At 40.4% G+C, this 23777-nt stretch overlaps 1 protein-coding gene across 3 annotated transcripts; it reads right to left on the bottom strand.

The window, feature by feature from the left end:
- Positions 1-6343: 6343 nt before the first annotated feature.
- Positions 6344-21675, bottom strand: ttll12 (tubulin tyrosine ligase-like family, member 12). Of its 3 annotated transcripts, none has more exons than XM_023807520.2 (14): positions 21579-21675; positions 20373-20527; positions 16877-17075; positions 15634-15793; positions 13723-13856; positions 12550-12626; positions 11260-11376; positions 10950-11144; positions 10073-10184; positions 9501-9652; positions 9078-9159; positions 8094-8162; positions 7372-7510; positions 6344-6581 (listed from the first exon to the last, which is right to left on the bottom strand). In XM_023807520.2, the coding sequence occupies exons 2-14, from the start codon at positions 20495-20497 to the stop codon at positions 6427-6429; spliced, it is 1716 nt and encodes a 571-aa protein (XP_023663288.2). In that variant the 5' UTR covers positions 20498-20527; positions 21579-21675; the 3' UTR covers positions 6344-6426. The 3 variants fall into 3 exon arrangements, with proteins under 3 accessions (XP_023663288.2, XP_023663286.2, XP_023663287.2); XM_023807518.2 differs by lacking the exon at positions 21579-21675 and adding an exon at positions 21091-21286; XM_023807519.2 differs by lacking the exon at positions 21579-21675 and adding an exon at positions 21091-21286 and having other exon boundaries at positions 6344-6578.
- Between the last annotated feature and the right edge of the window lie 2102 nt (positions 21676-23777).

The following is a 23777-nucleotide window of genomic DNA, read 5'->3' as shown; positions in this document are numbered from 1 at the left end:
TATGTGGGCCCATTATTAAAAATGCAAAGTTTAAAAGTTACTACAAGAACAAGATTCTACGGTCCCAAAGACAGCAAATACGTGGGTGAGCTAGTTGCCAAGACAACGATTCGTGGTGCACCCAAGGCAAAAGTTTTAATATTAAATATATTATACAGTATGCACTTCCACTAACAAATATTAAATAATACAAAAAAATTATATTATATGATTTTCTGTGATCCAAATCACTTTCAGTATTGGTATATACATTTTTGGCTTACGTTTTGGCTTATATTTTAGCAAGCTCCAAATGATTTCCATCTCAATGTTCATGGCCAGCTCGCAAATAACTGAACCCACAAATGTCAATTTTGCAAATCTGAAGCGGTTGCTACATATACTTTAATATCCTTATATAAATGAGTGAGAAACTAGTGAAAATATAAAATCATTGCAGGGTTGGCACAGTGGCACCATGGCTAGCATGTCTGAGACCTCCAGGAACTCCAGCGTCCCTCTGCAGTCCAGAAACATGCTAAGATGGATTGAGTTACCAAACTGAATTGAGTTACCAAACTGAATTGAGTTACCAAACTGAATTGAGTTACCAAACTGCCCATAGGCATGAATGTTGTGTATGTGCCCTGTGATGGTTTGGCACTTATGGTTATGTACCCATAGCTCACAGCTCTGAACTGCATAGGGCAAGTTGGCATAGAAAATGGATCAGGGCCAGATGGGACATTCTGTTAGGGGGCCCAGAACTCCTTGCTACAGCCCTGAAAGAAATTAATGGATAAATCATTGTGATAAATCATTACGCATGTGCCATTAAGTTCAAGGAGGTAATCATTAAATATGAAAAAAGAAGGGAAAAATTCTAGTGATCTCTTTTAGGTGAGTTTAAAAGAACATGTGAACAGAGCAGATCTGGAATTTATAAAAGAATGAACATGATTGTTTTCTGTGGTGTCCTGACTGTTTCTGATGATAAGATTGTTCAGCTCAGTAGGAGAGCACAGAGCAACTGAAGGGGGTCCACAAAAATGTTTGGTAAATTTACAAAATCCCTGTATAATCATCCTGTTCATGCAATACCGTCATGCATTCGTGGTAGGGAGCTCCTGGTTCTGGTCCGTTTTGTTTGGATTGTGGCTGGTGTAGGAAGGATGGAAATGCCTGCATTAAAAGAACAAGGAGGATGAGATTTTAGAGAACCTATGCAATGCTGACAAACCTGGATGTTAAAATGTACTTTCAAACTATTTTAAAATGACCCTATAGTTTTAGCATTTGCTTCAGCTCATAGGTTTCATGGATGTTAGCTTGATGTGCGTTGCTGTATTAACACTGGAGGTGTGGAAAGTTAAAAAAAAAGAAAGAAAAAAAAATGAAAGAAAATGTTTTCTGGTATCCACCTGCAGATTTCAGTTATGCTACGTTTAAAATAGTGAGCAGGCTGCTAGCTACCAGTGTGTGGTTGCTGCTCGCTATTAAACTACTTTGATCTGATTTCAGATAATAACAGGGAAACAGTGACGTGAACAGGCACAGCCGTTGTGGTCAGGTTATCAGGTACATCATCCTCTCCTGTGCATCTCACCTCTTCCCGAGACCTTTACTGCACATGTGTGCCTGTGTGCTTTGAAGGTAGTTACAGTAGTCATATATCTCATTTTAAATGACTATTCATGTATAGTAAAAGTCTTCAGTATTTAGTGTTTTCTGTTGGTTGGTTATTAACAACTTATTAACAACAGCGCCTATCTTTTTAGTATTTTCCAAATATGTTGCTGTTCAGTCTTTTTCCAATATGAATATGTTAATTGTAACTGAAGTGCCATCTCGCGGAACAATAAAAGGTCAGCGGATTACAGGAAGAAGGCTGCACTATGGCAACAGATACTAATATGTGTAGATGTGCATACCTCTGAGTACGAAGGCAAAGTTTTTGTAGCTGCAGATTACGATTTTATCTTGAAGAAAAAGGGGAACGCAGCAGCTACAGTAAAAGAACAAGAGACAGCGTGGCAAAAAATTAATATCCAAGTCAACATGTAAGTCCATAATTCCACTGTAATTTTATGTAAAACTGAGCAGACCGGCGTGGCCAACGACAATATGTAAAATGGCAAATGCCATCAGACCCATCCCTGATTGATTTATATAGTAATTGAACCTCTTCTGGGCTGGTGGAAATTAGAGCCTAACATAATTTATGTTGAGAAAATGTTTCTTGTAGACCGGCATCTTGTTCTGGGTTTTTGGTTATCCAGTTCCTGGTTTTGGTGTTTGTGGTACTGGTGGGAAAATAAAGCTTCGTGAAGCTTTTGAGGCATTCCCCATATTGCCCGGAATGTGTTTTGAGGCTTCAAACCTTTTTTTTCAAACACAGGGAGACACCTATTGGGTTTCAGCAATGTTTTCAACAACCTAGGATATAATTCCCAAAAGCCTAACAATGGCAGCAACTTACATAGCCAGAAACAAGCAACTGAATGGCACAGCTATTTGAAATGTACACCTGAGAATGAAGTTACTGCATCTGCATTGAATTAATAATATTACTAGTATCACAGCACAGTCTGATTTTTTGTTATGCTAAATACAATCTTTATTAATATTTTAAGTTTCTTTGTTTATATTGCAGAGGCTACTACTGAATAGACAGAATTCACACTGTCCCTTACCTATGCTTATGTGCACGAGCGAAGGGTTGGCTGCATGTGCCTGATCGAGGAGGTTTTTTAGCGCAGGTCTGCAGATGTTTGGTTCGAGCAGGTGGAGGCTCAGTTCGCCTTGCATGGTATCACAGAGGACATGACGAAATATCATGTTGCGGCGCTGAGCAGCCCCACTGTGGCTAGAGTGGTGAGTCTGCTGCAGAACCCTCCCGGGGCACTTTAAAGTCTCTGCTGCTGTGCATTTGTGAACTTTCAGAGACGTAATGCACGCCTCACTCGCTCGTGCTGCCCAAGTTAGGCGACTCATGGCCCTCAGAGCTGACAGATCATATGCTAGCTCTTCTCGGTGACCATCAGCCCTGTTTAATTTTTAGGGAGCTTTTCATGCAACAGCTGCCCACAGAGGTGCGGGGGTTGCTAACTAATTAGGGACTGCAGGGAGCTCCCTATCGAGGCCGACAAAGTGCACACCGCCACGCCGGCGGCTTGTTCAGCAGTGCATACTCAGGACTCGGGACTAGCTCCCCACCACGGGCTGATGCTATCGTCTTGGCTGCATAGCGGCAAAGAAAGCCAGGCCTCTGCTTTCACCACGCATGGTTCGGTGATAAGGCTAGGAAGTTCATTACACATTGCCATTGTAAGGGGATGGGAAATGCACTGACCGGCGCTCATTAGCAGCAGCGAGCGTCGCCCGTGCTGGCAGCCTGCTCTTCATCACAGATGCTGTGTCTGGCCGCCACTTCCTCTGTGACACGGCGCCTCTGCTTGCACCTGCTCTCGTCTGATCTCAGACGTTAAGCAGAGTCCTTGATGGGAGACTGCCTGGGAATACCAGGAGCTGTAAACATTTTTCAATTCAATTTATTTTTATATAGTGCCTTTCACAACAGAGTCTTCCCAAGGCGCTTTACATGGATGTCACTGATGTTGGAAACAGCACAAACTGGAAAAGCAGTATAAATTGCGAGGGTTCCTTTGCTTACAGCCATACTGCTCTGCCTTCATCTGACCTGTTTAGTGCTTGAATGTTAGACTGCTTGGGAATACCAGGTGCTATAAGCTTTTTCTGCCATTGTTACCCAAAATGGCACAAACCTTTTGATTGAACTTAGTAAGTATAAATTCCAAGGGCTTTGCGGATTATGACCATACTGTGCTGCCTGTGCACACTCTCGTTTGATGTTGGAAGCTAAGCAGAGTTGGGCCTGTTTGGGACTTGGATGGCTAAACAGCAGATGACATAGACAGTGAAGGCTCCTCAGGTAGTCTGACATGACTTTCACGTATCTAAAAAACATCTATCGGGCACAAGCTCAGCATAAATAATCTGAGACCATCTAGAATGTCATTCTTCTATTTTTTGTTTAAATCAACTTTAAAAATACACTTTTCACAAACCCATTTTGGACAGCTGATGTACTAAAGACATCTGATGACATCTTGGGTTCAAAGAAAAAGTGATGCACATTTTTCACTTCTCTCTGGTATTTTATAGACCAAATGATTTATCAATTAAGAATGTTTTTTCAATTAAGAAAAAACATTTTTTTTTTGCCACTTAATTGAGAACTTACGTCTCATTCTTAATGCAAAACCTAATTTTCTTTGGCAATCTGTAAATACAAGCAACCATATAAACAACATTTGAAATCGTTAAAGTATTTCCGGTGACTTTTTGTACTGTTGCTCATTCATCTGATGCTTTAAATGGAGGGACTGGAGGATGAAGTTATGAAATTTATATTATTAGCTGTTTTTTCAGCCACATATAACATATTTTTATAAATAATTAGAACCTGCATTTACTTCATTTGCTGTAATCTAGGCTGAAAATATTTGCCATAGGACTATCACCATCACTTTATTTTTCACATGCAAATTGTAGGTGGCCGGTGCCTGCCGCGGTGGCAGTCCCCCAACCCGCTGGTGGACCTTTTTGGCCTGTGGGACGCCAGAGGGAGCTGATGAGTACCGGCGGGCCAAGCAGAATGTGGCTTTGGTGGTCACTGAGGCAAAAACTCGGGTGTGGGAGGAGAACGACTTCCAGACGGCTTCAAGGAGATTCTGGTCCACCATCCGACGGCTCACAGCGGGAAAGCGGTACAGCGTCAACACTGTTTATGGTGGGGATGGGGCACTGCTGACCTCAGCACGGGACGTTGTGGGTCGGTGGAAGGAATACTTCGAAGACCTCCTCAATCCCACCATCAAGCCTTCCAATGAGTCTGGGGACTTGGGGATGGACTCCGCAAGGGTGGAGGTTGCTGAGGTGGTTAAAAAGCTCCTTGGTGGCCGGACCCCGGGGGTGGATGAGATCCGCCCAGAGTTCCTCAAGGCTCTGGATGTTGCAGGGCTGTCCTGGTTGACACACATCTGCAGCATCGTGTGGACATCAGGAGCAGTGCCTCTGGATTGGCAGAAGGGGGACTGGAGGGTGCATTCCAACTATATAGGGGGATCACACTCCTCAGCCTCCCTGGTAAGGTCTATTCGGGGGCCCTGGAGAGGAGGGTCCGCCGGATTGTCGAACCTTGGATTCAGGAGGAGCAGTGTGGGTTTCGCTCTGGTCATGGAACGGTGGACCAGCTCTATACTCTCCGGGTCCTGGAGGGTGAAAGGGAGTTCGCCCAACCAGTCTACATGTGCTTTGTGGACTTGGAGAAGGCATTCGACCGTGTGCCTCGGGGAGTCCTGTGGGGGGTGCTCCGGGAGTATGGGGTTGTGATCTCCATGGGCAGTCGTCACCTCCATAGACAAAGGAAATCTCTTCTCCTTCTTCAATGTAATGTGGGTTTCCATTCACATACATTTTTTTCATCCTACAGTTTGGATGCCTGTGGTCATCATTAACTAGCCACCCAAATGATCCATCTTCTTTAGAGGCATCAATACTTAAAAAGATGGTAACATGAGAAAAGGGGAAATACAAATATAACAATATATCACCACAAGATCAGAGTTTCAACTAGTTTAGTATAATATAGTATAAGGAGCATTATTTAAGTCTTACCAATACATTTTCCCTCTCCACTTGAACGCAAACATAAATGCAGCACATGATGGGTGGTAAAGTTTTCTTCTTCTCTGGGATTCCACATCATTTATCATATCTCCCCTATATTCAACAATAAAATCTCCTTTGCATATCAAACCCTTTGCAAATACCCCACATCGTGTAAAAGACAACAAAACCATTTTTAACAGGAAAACCTATGCATTCTAATATTATCGATTAGCCCAGGTCTTGTCTTCAGGTCTGGGAGACCTGTTTTTAATGTTTTGTAAAATTTCAACCTGACACTCGCTGGCCTTAGTGAGTGTGTAAAATGGGCTCATCAGTCATTCACACAAAACTTATTATGTGTATAAATGACCAAATCTTGCCGATAATTGATGCCAATAACACAAAAACTGACCTTGATAGATGGTAGCTGATTGTACCCTGAAGTTCTGCATTAGATGCTGATCAGATAATGATACAAGGTGCAAAAAGGCATGGAAAGCCAAGAAACCAGCTGAAATCTGTCAGTATTTAGAAATAAATCCTGCCCCCTATCAGTGCAAATTAGTATCAGCTGGTTTAGTCCTAAACCACATACAGATTTTTTGCAGTATCAGGGCGAGAGGAAAATGACAGAGGAAAAGGCAGACTGATGGACATACTCCCATCATAATGAAAGCAAAACCACATTTTTTTTTTTTTTATTAGCCAGGAAACATCTTTACATCACAATTCTCTTGCCGATCCATTTGCGTGTCACACTATGACAGTGACAGGACAATCTTCAGCTTGGTCTAAGAAGAGTGTCTGGAACATGTGATTGTAGAAGTGGGGATGATACTGGCAGGCACGGGCACAGTCCGGACTGAAGTTGACCTCTAGGATCTGTGGCCTCATGATTCTCTCACCTGCTGGACAACATGACCTCATTATTTCATTGGCAACAACTGCAAGTTTTACAGGAGGGCTGCAGGTGATGTCACACTATACCATCCATATCAAGCAAAGGCCATGATCCACCATATTGGTGCTTAGTGTCTTCATGTGTACTCTCTGTGCTCTTTTGATGTATTTGCCATAGTCACTGCTACAGCACTCACAACAAAGGTAAATGATTATTTGAGATTCCCAAAACTGTAAAATAAAAAGTGATCCAGAGAGGACAGATGAAGTCTTATCTAGCGCTTGCTGCCAGCAATGGTTACACAATATCTCGAGAGCCGATCTCACTGAGAACAACCTTAACAGTGGCGAGATCGCATTGTCCGTAGAGTAGGCTTTGACAGCTAGGTATTTATCCGCATTCTAATGCTACTGCATCTCATGATCTACATTCTGTTTATGGTTGTGGCTACTAAAGTAACTTAACATGAATACAAGAAAATTCATAGCTTTTTCTGCCACATAATTTATGACAGGTAAGCTGAATTTGTTTGGTTTTAAAGGCACAACATGAAAACATGTTTCAGCTCATCAGTGTATATGAAATGTGAATGCCTCTATGTTTGCAGTCTATAAATATACTCAGAAAAGGGTCATGCAATTAACATTCCTTAGGGTTTTTAACAGTTTTATGGTACACAGACAGTCAAAGTACACCCTTTACATATGACTTGCGTATGAAGGAGATATATTACACGTCTCCCAAAGAGTTTGAGAATTTAAGTCTCTGTTAAACCCCCTGTGGTTCAAGGGTCTTACCTTGGCCACCTGGGGCCCATTTGAGCATGAGATCAATGGCATAGATAGCCCTGGACGAGGGGTAAGCGCAGATCCCGTATGGAGCAGGGTGAGTGGAGGCTGCCTGGAAAAGCTCCCCAAATGCCTTGAACACCTCCTTCTGCCAGAAGGTCAGACATACACATACACAGGCATTTTGATTGTCCATACTGTCAGATGAAAACATAACCAATGAAAACTGGCCAAAAGCAGTTACATTATTGGATAATGACATAAGGCCTTTATAGGCTTCTTTTGACTTGACTTGCACTTCAGTTTGTTCACCAGGCTGTGGTCCTTACACCACTGTATGGAGTTTGTATGGCCCCCCTGTGTCAGATTAATTTCCTTCAGGTATTCAGGGTTTCTCATGTATGCCCATCAATCAACTGCCATCCCATTCATGGACTGGTATCCTTGCCTTGTGCCCTGTGCTGCCTGGAATAGGCCTCAGACCCCCCCCCAAACCCCCAACCCCCCCAAACCCTGACCAGGATAAGCATTTTCAAGATGGATGGATGGTTCCATGATGTCAATGCACTCACAGATGCATATTGATGGTCTCTTATAATATGTATCACATCAATTACAAACAAAAACATTTAAATTAATTTAAAAAGTCATTTCAAGGGCTTCACTCGGCCTTCTGAGTTTTTGTAAATTGCCATATATTACCATTCTAAGAGCTGTGTTTATTTTTTTACCTGAACCTTGTTCCACGGATGTTCAGGGTACTGAGTTTCAAACATAGGGATGAATTCATCATAGTGAACCTGTGGAAATATACAATTCTTAAGGCTGTTATGTATGTTTTATAATACAATTCTTAGTTTATATTAGTGGTTCTCAAACTTTTTCTGTCATTGCTCCCCTTTTCTCAAAATGGAAATCGGGAGGAGCAACAATAAGTACCTCAGTCTTTCCTGAATTCAACTGCAAGTAATTACTATTCAGCCAATCATTAACCCAAGACAGACAATCAACCAAAGTGACCAAAGTATTAATTTGACTAGGTTTAAATGAAAAATAAATCTGAATATCATCTGCATAGAGATGATACGAAATACCTTTAAAATAATTAAGACTCTGCGATAAGGGAAGAATATTTAATGAAAAAAGTACAGGTCTAAGAACTGAACCCTGTGACAGTTGGATGAGAAGCCAGCCACACCGACTGAGAAACTCCTATTCAACAAACAAGAGGAGAACCAGTCCAAAGCAGAGCCAGAGACACCTAACAGCTCTAATCCATTAATTAAGATCTGATGGTTAACTGTATCAAAAGCTGCGGTAAGATCTAACAATACAAGCACAGAGCACTGGCCTGCATCAGCAGCAATTAAAGCATTTAAACTTTCCTAAGGGCTGCTTCTGTAAAATGTCGCCTCCGAAAACCAGATTGAAAGGAATCAAAGAACTGGTGCTCCTCTAAGAAGGCACAAAGTTGCTGTTCAACCACCTTTTCCTATACCGTAATACCATCGTACCGCCTAACCCTAGCCAAAGTATTCCTTCATCTCCACCCACAATCAAAACATAGATTAAGTCGTGATGGGATGGGGCAAAGTTTACAGGTCACTGTTTACAGGCAGTAAAAACATGCAACATGTCTCATTGTCACCTGTCTTGAGGGAACTGTCTTTCGATCTGGACAGTCCCTAGGATACTGGAGTCTGGACATCACACACCTGTTTCAGCTGAGCTCCTTCTGCATAGTTCATGACTGTGAAATGTTTCTGGTAGTCGTCAAAGTTGTCCAAAGAGAAGGGCCTGTGGAACAAGTTTTAAATGCAACTTAGAGGGGGATAAAGGTTAATGAACCCACTGTAATTAAAAGTTTGATCATGGACCAGATGTGTCTATATATCAAATACATCCCAATTCCAAAAAAGTTGGGACGTTGTGCAAATGGTAAATATCAACAGAATGCAATGATAAAGAAATCCGATAAACTCATATTTTATTCACAACAGAACATATAAAACGATTTGCACAACGTCCCAACTTTTTTGGAATCGGGGTTGTACCTTTATAATGTGACATGAACACAATGAATGTATTAATATTCTGCTGACTGTGGAAGCCTGAGGGGAGGCACTGGGCATGGATACCTGTTGGAAAAGCGCAGCCAGAAGACGTTGTAAGCATAGAGATGCAGAGGTTGGACAGAGCGCAGGAGAACCATGTAGCGGATGTCAAACTTCACCAAGCCCACATCCTCCCTGTTGATCAACACAGGATCCTCCAGGTACTTGCATACCACCTGGCACAAAAATAAATACATGCTGGTATCTTTAGCAACAGGCGCAGCTCATTCATGGCCTATTCAAAAGGAGACAGGGTGAGCAGGCTGCCACCACCACTGAAGGCAGCTCTGTTACCACTGATTAACCTCTGTCCACACATTTGAGATCTACAAAACTGGGGAAGACTACAAATCCCAAGGCTGAGCTTACAGACCAATCACAGCTGACAGCTCTGCTGGATTTGCATCCACAGGCAGCCACTTCATGTACATCATTTCGGGAAGGAATTTTGCATGACAGCACCACTGTATTTAGATGATTTGCTGAGTTTGTATTGTGCTGTAGCCGGAGGAACACTCTGGGGCAATGCAGTGGAAAGACACTTGATTTCGTGAATTCCTGGAGTTAGCTTTGGCTGAGCTGGATGAGGTCTCTACCTTTGGGGTGCTCTCCCTCTGTCTGATAATGTAGCTTAAGTCATTGGAGATGTGGGTGTCGAGACCCCGTGCCAAGTTCCAGGGCTTGCAGATCCAATGGTTGTCCAGCCCCCTGAGAACCAAACACCACAGGCAAAGCTGACTCAGAACATTCATAACCCTTATTATAAACAACACTGTCATAACTGCAAAGAGTAGCTCTGGAAAATATTAAGAGACCACTCTATACTTTTTAAAAAAACCTATGCATTTTTAAATCCTGGTTTAAATCCATGGTTCTGTCAGTAGAAGGCTATGCTGAAGCAGAAGACACTGGGAATGACCAGAAACCAGCCAGGTAAAAGGCAGAAGGGACTTTCTAATGCCAGAGACGACTGTTACCTTATCCGACAGTTTTTCATGACTCAAATGATGACATTAAGTGACCTTCAAAAGGAATGGGAAACATTAAGTTCAGGTGTAAAGTGCACTGCTAGGACAGTTTGTATTAGGTTCCTAGAAGCAGGACTGCAGTCCCATACACCAAGTAGAAGCCCTTCATTTATGAGTTTACAAAAAATATATTTTTCATCACAGACACACCCATAAACTGAGAAATGAGTGAAAAAAAAAAATCTGCTGTGGTCTCTTAATTTTTCCAGAGTTATATTTAAAGCATTCAAATGGAACCATAATGCTGGGTATTGTAATGATGAGAATTAGAGCGTCTTAAGGGAAACCTTTAAGGGTTCCTTGATGTGAACTAAATATTGAGATCAAATCACTGTATAGAGAACTCTCACTTGGGTCTCTTGATAATGGCTGATTAAGCGTTTGGTTCTGATAAGGGCTGATGGACTAATCTCTTGGTTCTGTTGCTAATGGCTGATTGACTAACCTCTCTTGGTTCTGTTGATAATGGCTGATGAACTGGGGCAGCTCAGTCTGTAGGTTGAAAGTCTTAGGAAGCCATTCAGCTCCCTGGCCATCCCTTACTCTCCGCGCAATCGCAGCCAGGCAGTCTTTCACTGTGACAATGGTCTCACAGGGGAACTGGTTCAAAAGAACATGTGGTCGATCCTCACTCAGCTTCCTGGAAGCATGCAGTAAGCATTTGTATTAGTCATGCGAATCATTGTGCCTTATAAGGAATTCTGAAAAAGACTCTGATAAGCACCAAACATCGTGGAGGCTGAGCAAGGACACACCTGTAATCCCGGATGTGGGAGAAGAGCCAGAGGATGTCAGCTTCTTCCTTGCTGTCGGTGAGCTGGAAGCGAGGGTGTCTGAGGTTCTCCTGGACCTGCTTCATCTCAGTGTAAACCCTGAAAGATGTGCAGAGAAACAAGCTGCTCCATTCATAATGCTTTTCTACACTGTCATATCTAACTATAAAATTTTATTCTTTATTTCAGCTCAGTTCCTCCTCACTTTCTGTTTTTGTAATTTTTGTTTAGCAACTTACAATCAGAGATGCACCGATTTGGGTTGTTATTGGCGCTGATCCAGACCTATTTAATGGATCGGGTATCTGCCATACGTGACCGATCCACATCCGATACTTATTAGGTTTTTGGCAGTCTCTCAAAAGATAGCTCCTATTTCATGTTAAATCTATTTGTACAATAAATTGCACAACAGCTCTTTCCCATTTTAGATGTGTTTTTTTGCACTATTGAAGCTGAATGCTAACACTGATACTCAGTTTTTTTGCTACTCAGTGGGTGTGAGCACAGTGACTTCCACCTGCTGTGAAGTTATGCACATACCTTTCGCAGTTTCAGGAGCAAAAGAACATCAGATATTGAAGGTGTCAATCTGGGAGTATTTTATGCTTTTAACAGCAACTAGTAGCATAGTGATTTGCAACCTTTGTAAAAGCAAAGTTTTGAGAGGTGGAAATAGCATTTGGTGGAAAATCCCACTAAACAAAGCACACACAGTTGTGCAAGACAACACGAGAAATGTGAAAAATGCAATGGGTGATTTGGGAGTCGCTAGCATGGGCTATTTTCCATACTCGCTACAGCTTGTGATACACGAGGGGCTGCTATTGCAACAAAGTGTAAGTGACGCGTTGCCAATAGCATTTTCGGCATTCACCATTAGTGTGTACTCTCCTGAAAGATATTCAGCTGTAAAATGTCTTAAAAATGCTTAAAAGTAGATGTGCAAATGAGGTGGAACACTTCATAACGTAGTAGCCTAATTAAAGATTTTCGGCATACATTTTTTCATCTTATTTACTAGTTTACAAATATTAATAATAAAGTATAAATATATTACATATTTATTCAATTAAAATACTAAAACAAAAAGAGGTCTTGTATCGGAATCAGTATTTACAATATTACTCATTGATACCAGAGCATATTCTAATGGTGCCTCTGGAAAGTTACACAAGCAAACACATGTATCCCCTTAACTACCACACCCTCTGTTGCTTTTTTTTCAGTTTCTGTAAAGAAAGAAATTCTGGAAGACCCAAAAAAACTCACTTAAATACTTTTTCTTTTGGGAAACTGGGAGGCTCGATTTGGAGGGGAAGGGTTTCCTTGTTCTCCCGTGAGATAGCCTGGAAAAAAAAGATTTCATATTAGAACCACACTCTGTCAGAGTTCAAAAAGTAAAATGCAATTCCTTTAAAAAAAATTCACTAGACTTCTTATATTCAATTATGTGAATTTGGTTGTTCCTATCTGGAGATGTAGAAAGAAGCAAGATTTTATTTCACATTTCATTTACCACAAATTTTGGAATAAAGTCTGTTTAACGGGCATGGATTTTTCAGCCATTGAGCATTGAGATTCATATTCATCATCTGTCTAAATGACAGCTGCACGATATTGGAAAAAATCACAATCACAATATTTGAATTTTTTATGTTTAATACTGTGATATTTATAAAACAAAAAAAGGAGATAAAAATCCTTATAAAACCTTAAATAAACCATAGCCAAAGAGAATTTATCTACCCACAGTGTGTCAATAACTTGATGGTGTTGTGCTGTCAACAAACACAAATCAGTGCCAACAAATCACTTGCTTTTGATAAATATCATCTCAAAGGAATATAATATTTTCTAACAGCATAAGGTGAATGCCTTTTGATAACCAGTTCTTGTTTGCTTTTTTCCTCACTCATTTTCATTGACTTTCTCACAAATGCACCACACAGTCTTTGAGAGAGTCCAGCAAGGACAAAAATGATTATGATTGGCTCAAAAAGCTCCTGCAAAAGGAGTGGCAGTAAAATTTTAAATGATTTTTTAACATATACTCCATTATCAGGAAACGATGGTTAAAATTGCAAGGATAAATTTTGTTACCTATGACAGAGTAAAATTGCTGCTGATTGTTGTGGTCCTTGCAATGTGAAAACTGCAGGTGTATAAAATGCAATGTCAAAATTAATATTGCACATTGTGCAGCTCTATCAAGAATGATTGTGACGGTGGGCTCAACTACAATCTATTACAATCTAATTGAGATTTAAATATTTTATACATGAAGGTAAACAAGGGATGTCACTATTTACTTAATTGTAACTATTTCAAAATACAGTACAGCTGTTTCAAACACTTTTCAAATGACAGTATTGCATAAAGTTTTGCAGTAACCCCATACCTAACAACAATGGTATCAGCAATACAAACTAAATACATACATACCTCATAATATATATCAGAAGGTTCAGGAGTCATACTGCTCACACTTCGCAGGTCAGAGGGTTCCCAGGGTATCAGGCGACACTTTCTTATTAGGGGGTCACTCTCACCATAAGCATAATCACGTGTCACTTCCTCTATGGTGTGGGAACATAAGGATGACATAAGAGAGGCCGGGTCAAAGTGTGCAATCCACAGCGGCGGGTTGCACACTCGAAGTGTAATAGTAGCTTCTGTACCTCAGCACCATTAAAAGTGATGACACAGGATTCAGCTCAGACTTTGTTAATGCTGGTTATATTAATATGAAAGCAGATCATTGTTTATATATATTATGACTGATTTCCATTACAGGCCAGACGTTTGGGCCAACCTCAATTAAAAAAAAAAAAAAATTAAGCAATATGCTGTCAATACATTGTCAAACTTTTATTACAAGAAAATATTAGAAATACTTAAAACAAATGTAACCGACTGGTTTTCAGTATTTTATAGCTAGAAGTAACACATTATTTACCCACAAAGGCTGAAACTATTGGCTTTGAATAAGACATGTCAGGTCTGTCTTTATGCATTGACATTCACGTCATGTTGGAATTCTATTCACTAATGTCAGAAATTGATTTGCTCTTAGCCTCTCTTGACTAAATAAATTAAACAAAAACCACTTGACAGCCTAGTAACAGATCAGTTTGTGAAAGGTTTAATGTACTGTTTGCTCCTCATTTCAGTATTCTGTTGTACTGCATCACAACTGATACGAATTTTTTGTACAAATACTTGTTATTTTTATGCTTGTATTTGGCTAGAAAGGCACAGCTAGCAATTGAATGGAGGCCTCAAATCAAAATTTTGAGTGAGGAGGGCTTCTCTTATCATCAAATAGCCAGAAAGTTAAATGTTTCTAAGCATGGAGTGACCTACAGTTTGCAGAATAAAAGGTTGACAGGTAGCAACAGTGACCGGAAACCGTGTGGGGAAGAAGAGTAACATCAAAGGCTGAAATCAACACTTACTTGTGGCGTGCAAAATAAATCGGAAGATGACTACAGAGGTCTGAGGGCTGCGATTAATGTGAACAGAGGGAAACCGGTATCTCTTAATATAGTCAAGCAAAGACTGAGAGCAGCTGGACTGCATGGTCGAGTTGCTGCCTGAAAACCTTTACTTCATGATGTTAACAAGAAAAAGAGCAAACTACAGGCTTAGCAACACTAACACTGGAGTATTCAGGACTGGGAGCAGGTCTTCCGTACGGATGAAAGTCCATCCATGGGACGACTTGGACCAACATGTTTAAAAGGAGCATCTAGCAAATGAGACAGAATTGTTTGTCTGCTTGAAAAGGTGCAGGGAGGGTTTGGACACAAGTTATTTCCAAAAACTGCTGTAAAGGATGCTGCTGTGATAAAGGAAATGGGTGGTCATTTTGATTAAACTTGTACTTAGGAACTTGCATTCTTTGAATTGCACTTACAATGCACAGTAAATTGTCACATTAGACTTCAAAACCAGTCAGTAATATTTGTTTGAAGTATTTCTAATATTTTCTTGTAATAAAATTTTGAAAAAGCAGTGTTTCGCTTATTTTTTTAAAAACTGGTGGGTGGGCCCAAATTTCTGGCCTGTAGTGTAGATCATTAACGACGCAGGTTATCATTGCTATAGATTACCACCGATCTAGGTTATTCCTGATTAAGATTATCATTGTACCACTAAAGTCTGTTATCCTGCGGGAAAATCAGCCATGTTTTGGTGACCTGTATATGCAGCCACTGTCACCCTAACTACTGCTGCAGTATCTGAAGGGTTATAAAGTAAGTTAAACCAGTGCCATACTGCACTACGCATAAAATGGCCAAACGCTCAGTATTAACTAGCAAAAAAAACTCCGTGACATTACGACCAGTGTACCTTCAAAGCCCAGATCCTGAAGGGGCCACAGGATAGAATATGCCATTTGCTGGGGTCCGAAAAAGAAGGGGGCCATGCAGCAAGTGGGCTGACTGGAGTGCTGCACCTGGGACCCGAACTCATCCATGATGTACCACACAGGCACCTTGTCTTCAGCTGACTGCGGTGGGGAGAAGAAGCTCATTTGGGGGGAGGGGCAAGCTGGACAAAAACGAGGGTCTTCCATATACCCAAATTACATACTGATAATAATGGAAAAATGTAGTATACTAGATAGATTCAATGTTCCTGGATGCAGCTGTGAGTGAGTTTCTCATATTGGAAATGAAATAGACATGAAATATTAGCTGTCAGCACAGCGGGTAGAAGGATAATTCCACTTGAATTTAAGATTTAAGACAAATATATACTGTCTGAAATACAGTATCCATCAAACGTTTGGATACAACTACCCATAGAAAGATTTATTTGTACTATTCTCTAAATTTTAGAATAATTATAATACATCAAAATTAAAGTGACATATATTGAGTTGTACACTGACTAAAACATTATTAAACAAAAAAATTATTTGGTGGGGGGGCATCTGTGAGTTGGGACTCAGAAGGTCACTGGTTCAAATCCCATGGTTTGCGGAATGATCCATAGACTGCATGGTAAACCTGAGCTACATTCCTGAGACACAACCATGGAATTCTGTCGTAATAATCACTCCATAATTATTAGGGGTCCATGCAGCATTAATCATATGAATCATACAACATGAAGATGATGTAAATTGATAAGTTTGTTTAGAAACTGTTCTTAGTGTTCAGGAATGAGGTATTCAGTAAAAGGTATGGTTACTTGTGGTTTGATTCTTAAATATACATATGCTGGATCACTAAAGACTCGAGGTACGTGAAGAAGGGTTTAAAATACATAAATACATAAATGTTGGAAGCAATTCACATGTTCAAGTTCTCATTCTTGCATTTGAATATAGACCAGTTAATATTTTGATGGTATATCATGTGGTGATGCAGCGGCATTTGTTTTAAATCTGTTACACACTGAATGCTGAACTGATAGCTTGACTTTTAAAAAATTATATTACAAATCCAATCTCAATATCTGACATAAAAATCACGATTAGGTATTTTCCCCAAATCGTTCAGCCCTAGTACTTTCTTTGTTGATTAGGGTCACATTATTTAAAGACCATTAAGCACCACAAATGTGTGTGTGGGGGGGTGGGGCTTACCCCATGAGACAGCTGGTAGGTCTGGTTGTACTTCCACATATGGGTAAGCACCTGCTCCACGACGTCTGGATCAGGGACCTCACCATGAAAGTCCACACCCATGAGAACAGCCATACGAGCCAACAAGCCAGGTGTAGTCTCCAACTGCTGCCTTGCGTTCTCTGTTCGATATGTCCAGGCGTGGTCCACGAGGAACACACTAGGACGAAAAGACAACACATCTAATGTAAGGAAACCTGGATGTGAAAGTATTCAAGCTCTGCCCTTAAACGTAATGCGTCATTCAATGTCTGGACAAAAATAAATCCAATACGTTGCCGAGATTACATCACGCTACGATACGACCCTAGAGGGGTGCAAAATGTTGATGCAGGAGGTCCATATACAGAGTGAAAATAAACATATTGTGGCAAGTGTGTGAGTAATTTCTAATCATGGAAATCACAGCTATTTTAAAATAAAAGATGCTCTCTTTATTAACAGCCACTACTGGTTTAATGCTATCAGTGGCACAGACAGGGAAGCCAACAATTTACATTACACAGTTACACACTAACAAAACAAACGCATTCCACAGTAAACATTATTGTTAAAACATTTACTATTAACATAAATACAAGAACACACATATTCATTTACACTATTTAAAGATACGTGCGGTGCGGTGCAAAGCATGTCGATAACGACGTAATTAGTCCTGCTGACCAATCCAGTGGGGTCACATTATATCAGCCTATCGTGGACAGTGGGTGGGATCAGAATAAATTTAAGACACAGACATTGATCACCACTCCTACGACGTTCAATTGCTAAGACGATGACAATTTCATTTTGAAGTATACAACCACCTTAACAGAAGCATCATGAAATGCTGTGACTAAAGCTCTGGACCTACCCCCCAATATAATATTATAATTTTAAATAACTGTAAAGGTAAGCAATATAACATTATCCAGTCAAAAGAGTGTATCACTCGCTGTGACTTGTATACTCTCCAGGAGTTTTGTATCTCCAACATTAGAAAGTGCACAGGTAAAGATCATTGCAGAACATTCCCACACCAACTTGCAATCAGAACTCACACAACAGGCACAGAATCAGCTTTTTTCTTTCCTTTGAAGCGTATATTGTAATCATGCACAACATACAAAAACAGGTAATGCTTTACATTAATTGCACCTTCATAATGTATTAATTATGCATTCATAGAACATATAGCCCACTAAATGCTTTACAAATGCATTAGAAAGGTATTAAGAAGGTGCAGTTCATGTGTTACTTAAAAACGAATATCACATTTAAAAAAAATATTTCATTTTTAATGCTGTGCTATATCCACTTACAGACACTCATGGGTCATTCCATGTCAATGCATCACACTTTCGGACCTCATCGTTACAGATTTTAATGAAACTTGGCATGGTGATTTGGTCACGAGTAACTCATGAAACTGAAATTGGGCGTGTCTTGGATCAATATTGGGGGAGATTTAAGCAAACAATGTTTTAACTTTTTTTTTTTGGGAGGGGGGCTATGACTTTGACTGGCTATTTTTACCTTAATGTAAGCTGCATAGAAATTATCCTCATACTGTGTTAAAGCTATTGTCCAGCTCAACAGATTGAAATGATATGCCATCCCCATATGAATACTTACTATGAAAAATATTAAAAATTCAATAACAAAAAAAAAACTATATTTAAAAATTGATAATTTTTTTAACTAAAGCTAGCTCATAATGTCCTGAACATCTTTGATCTTTGGTTTTTGAGTTGTTGCTGAGATATCATTATTTACCGGTATGTGAAATGTGTATCAAAACCACAGTTCCTTACAGTGCTGTTAGCAGTAGCAGAATAGCAGTTAGTGATCAGTGGATGGTACAGAGTTATTATTTTTCATGACAACTACAACTATTGCCAGAACTAGCTGTGGAAATATAATTTAAATAAAAAAAATTAATTCTATTAAAAATGAGTAAAAAGACAATATTGCCAAAGTAACTGGAAAAAAGAGAATTAATGGTACAATCAGAATTTCCTCTTCAGTTTACACTTTTGACTAGACACTGGCCTTCCGAAAAGGGCCTTCATTTGTCAAAAATAAACAAACTAGGCTTTTATGCTACTAGGGCAAGGAAAGCATTTCAACATTAATGCATAAGTTACATACAAGCAGTAATGTTTAAAGGGAAGGTGGGAATGTAAGAACATAAACAATTGCTATAGAGTCAGACCTCGGACATTTGCCAGGTTAGGTTCCAGAACCCATTGCGAATGAGGAGGATTCGCGGATGTTTGGTAGAGTCACTAAAAGTGGTAATAAGTGCTTATTTCTATAGTTTAAACCCTAAATATAACCCCAGTCATGCTCCCAGAACACTTTAATTTCATTTAAAAGTTAGCTTAATACATTACCTTTAAAAAAATCAAATGTTTGCAGTATCGCATATTTGTCACACTAGCACATTTACAGTACAGTATACTAATGTTTTCCCTACTAATTCATAGAACACGGCATTGGCTGCAGTTTTCTTTTGCATTCACAGTAAGGTAAAATGAGTAAACGAACGGGACTGTAAACTTATTGACATAAGTCATATACGTAACCAAGGTTCAATTCAATAAAATACATGAAGGAAACATATACATGTAATTTTCGCGAATCACGATTTGCGAATGCATGAGGGCTGACTGTACTCTCAATTTATAGTCCATCAGAGCCTTTGATGCAGCTATTGTGTCTTTGCTTGAAATTGTGTATGTCCGCTCTGTTGCTGTCACAGGTTCAACTACTAAAAGCACATCCTGATGATCCATAACAAGTCTATCAGGATAGCATGGGAATGAATAGGATGGAGATGCTCCATGAGGATGCAAAAAGCTCAGTCTCAACTCTCCAGTGCTGGGCATAGTTTCTTCAACACATCCTAGCCACCAATTATCATCATATGCAGCCACAACATAACCTTTGATGCTTGCAAAGTCGAGTGATTCCCTCAGTGTGCACTTACACTGGACCGATTTGCACACCTCACTCACCTCTGAGGAATGCAGGGCATTTATTGGCCATATTTACTAGCCAAGTGGGCCTTTTTAATAGTATGGCAAGTACAGGTGTCTGCAATGACATTAATGAAGCTTCCATTAAATTTCATTCTAGCATATTTGTAACCTTAATGTTATTACTTTACTATAATGTTATTATGCTTTTTATACTATTTCATGTCAGTTAAGCTGCCATTAAAAAGGCCCATCAGTGATATGAAACCGCATGACGGTACATTTAAGTCAAGATATCTCAGCAACACCTTAAAAACCAAAGACCAAATTTTCTGGAGATGTTCATGACATTATGCTCTAGCTTTAGTAAATCAATTTTGAAATATAGTTTTTTTGTTATTTAATTTTTAATATTTTATTCTGTTATTATATAGTAATAATTCATATGGGGGTGGTATATTATTTGTTCACCAGATAGTGTTAGATTGACTGACCTGCTGGGGTCAGTAGCCTGCAGGCCACTTTGGCGCATCACAATTACTTTGCAGGTCACTTCAGCTCCTGGGTTTGATCTCCTTACTTCTTCCACTTCACTTTCCTCTTCCAGCTCCACATGCATAACCCCAAACACTTCCCCTGCATCAAACACCTGTATATTGGATAAGCCAGAGAAATACAGTTCATTTCACATTAGAATATGAAGTATGAGAATTAAACAGCATCATATAAGTGGAAAAATAACAACCGCCATTATAGGTGTCATTAGCAAGCGGCCACTTCTCAAAGACATGAACTGATACAAGGGTGTAAGACAATTTAATATAAAAGGAGGAGGGGGTAATGGAACCAAATACTGGGGAGTATACCACGGAAGCTTGTAGCTATTGAAAAGATCAGGGGCTAAGTCAAGTTTGCCTGGGGCTTGACTTTCTTTTTGAAGGAAGACATCGATCGGGGTTAAAATACTCGGGACCTATAGCCTCGGTTCCTACTCCCCTGCGCGGAAACATTACGTGAACTCAATGGTAGCTTAACAATCACTAAAACAACTGTTCCCAGGATGATCAGTGGGTTAACCCGGAATAATAAGAACACAGAAAACGTATTTAATTAAAGTCAGGGTCTAACTCCCTGGCGTGAAACTTAAGCGTATGAGCGGCTGAATATGAATCGACCCGTGGTCCCACCGACATGTGCTGTGCACACCCGTACCTCATTGGAAAGTTTATAATACAAGCTTTTCCAGTACAGGGGAGGTATTCTACATGACATAAGAGCGGCTTCGTGTAAACTAAGAAATATTTGGTACTCCTCATCAGCTGAATCAATCGATATGTTGATTTCCCCCTGTGGAAGGTCCATTATCCACACTCTCGGTAAGACCAAAACACGGAGCGAGACGCAGTGCAAGCTGGGAAATTTGCTTAAAGGAGACACACTCTTCCGTGTTTTATCTAGGAGATTTTCGGAAAAACTCGATTTACTTCCTACTGTCACTCGATTAAGCAACTGTTTGTTGAGTGTCACCACAATTAATCTTTTGCTTTAATGTGAAATTTACACTGACTGTTTCAGGGCTCTTAAGACTTACGCATTGACCGCGAGACACACGTTTCGCCCCTAATGTAATCTCACGCCAAACTTTTGGTGAAACTTGAGAGCACTGAGTGGACACTTTATTTCGTACACCTACATAGTACCTGGTAGACCCACTTTTTCCTCCAGAAATGCTTCCGGTATAGAGGAGTTCTGCGTGCAGAGAATCCCGATTTCCTTCAAGTCACATCTCCCTTAAGTATTTTTCACTTTGAGGATGTTCCGTCCAAAAATGTAATCCCAATTAAATGGATCATATTTCATTAACTATATATGATGATATATGACATAATCATGTTATTCAATTTCAGTTGGAGGTATAGTATACTGTACCTATTCTTTCTGACACAGAATAAATTTGGTGTCCAAAGCTATTATTTTTGGCCTGCTTTGTTCAAATGGCTTTATTTTTTCTGAATTTAGTAATTTGTTACTCACTTATATGGAGCATAAGATATCACAGGCCATAACATTACTATATGTTCTTTAACAAGTGTCCTATATAGATGAAAAACATGATTTCTTCTTGTCTAAACTGGTCAGTAGTTTTTGATCATTATGGATAGCTGTGTAATAATATAATTTATTTATAAAATGCCTAAACAATCAATTTCATAATTCTATTTATATTATTTAATATAAATATCAATGTCTTAAAAATTCTCTCAATTTTGTTACTATATCATACTTTGGTGGAATTATCTAACAGAACTATGTAAGCTACACAAAATGATGGCATTTTCTCTTACTTAAGCATGTGGAGGTGTTAGAGCCATAGCTTATAATTGCATTTCATTGCACGCAATGACTAAAAATTTGATATTTATTTTATTTTGTATAGTTAAGGGTGAATATGTATTTCATATATTTTGTTATAGTGGTTTAGTTAACATTTATGTTTAAATTTAAACCCCTATATTGATCATTTTGGTATGACCTTTTTTTTTGTACGTAGTCATGTCATGATCCGTGTGGGCGAGCGAGCGGATAATTAGGATCGGTCACACGGATATCCAAGAAAGCAGGGTTTATTCAGCGACAGACCAAATACACGGCAACGCAACGTTACTGACCGGACTGGGGAATACTGACTCAGACGCAGACTAAATACACAGGGTAGGCAGAAAACAACAGGCAACAGCTGAAGACAATCAAGAAGTAACATGAGGTAACGAGGGGGGCGTGGCACAAACGAGGATCGGACGAGCTGGGCGTGACAGTACCCCTCCCCAAAGGTGCGCACTCCGGGCGCGCCCCAGGGGAGGCGACGGACGAGACGAGGGACACGGGACCTGGAGAGACAAAAGCAAAAAACTCAATGGAGCACAGGGAACAAGACAGACATGCAGAACAGACACAGGGACAGCAACTCAGACAACCACCGACAAACCACGGGGAAAGCAAACAGGCACAGGGGCAACACCGGAGACACAGGGGGAACACCAATGGGAGGAACGAAGGGGCCAGGAGCGAACGAAGGAGAAACAGGAGGACGAGGAGCCGACACAGGTGGGACGAAGGGAGGAGGAGCAGACAGGGGAGACCAGACAGGAACGGACGGGGGACAAAAGGGAGCCCGAGAGAGCCCAGGCGGGGGACGGGCGGCGGCCGGAGGGGCCGCAGGTGAGAGGGAGAAGGGAGCAGGAGGGAACCACACAGGGGTCGAGGGAACGGGACGAGGGAGAGACGGAGGGAACACGGAGGGAGCAGGAGGGAACACCGGCGAAGGCAGGCAGAAGGGGGAAGCCGCGGCAGGCGACGGCGCAGCCGCATGATTTAGTGATGATACTGCATTTGATCTTAAAAGACTTGAAAAGTCTTGGTCTTGAACTTTCTGACCAATGGCGCTTGCCTTGCTCTCATTTAAGAGTGATGGTTGTGCTGGGACAAGATCATACTGGGCAAGAAAAACAGCGAAGGCACAACTGCAAGACGGGTACGCTGACAGCTATGGTTTGTCTGGTTGCTATCGAAAACTAACAGAATCACAGGAAGGTCAAAGCCTGTATTTCACCATGGCAATAATTGGGGACCATGCCAATAATGCTTCTGCTTCTTCTTCAAAATTCTGAGCCTTAACAAGACAAAGCCACAACTGGTATTCTAACAAGAGTACTGACTTGTTTTCTTCAACTGTAGTAAGTGCTTCTTGTTGGGGTTTAGCGTGATCAGTAAGTGGTTTTTTTTTGGTACTTTTGTTGCGTCCTGAAATTTCTTTCTGGAAACTAATTTTCTTAAAAGACACTGTTATTATCTTTTACCTTCTGATGCCACAACTGGTACCCTGACAAAAGCACTGACTT

This window comes from Paramormyrops kingsleyae, chromosome 13, assembly GCF_048594095.1.
Source record: "Paramormyrops kingsleyae isolate MSU_618 chromosome 13, PKINGS_0.4, whole genome shotgun sequence".
In the NCBI taxonomy this organism is placed as follows: domain Eukaryota; kingdom Metazoa; phylum Chordata; class Actinopteri; order Osteoglossiformes; family Mormyridae; genus Paramormyrops; species Paramormyrops kingsleyae.
The sequence above is the reverse complement of the archived record's forward strand: the minus strand, read 5'-3'. Positions and strand labels throughout refer to the sequence as shown.

Bases quoted from the DNA above. Each gene is read 5' to 3' on its own strand.
- ttll12 (XM_023807518.2), bottom strand. From the start codon at position 21,240: ATGGACCTTCCACAGGGGGAAATCAACATATCGATTGATTCAGCTGAT. The intron at 11,145-11,259 runs GTGTGTCCTTGC...GCATGCTTCCAG, and splicing joins TCCCACATCCGGGATTACAG to GAAGCTGAGTGAGGATCGAC. The intron at 6,582-7,371 runs GTAAGACCCTTG...CATGTTGTCCAG, and splicing joins ATGGGCCCCAGGTGGCCAAG to CAGGTGAGAGAATCATGAGG.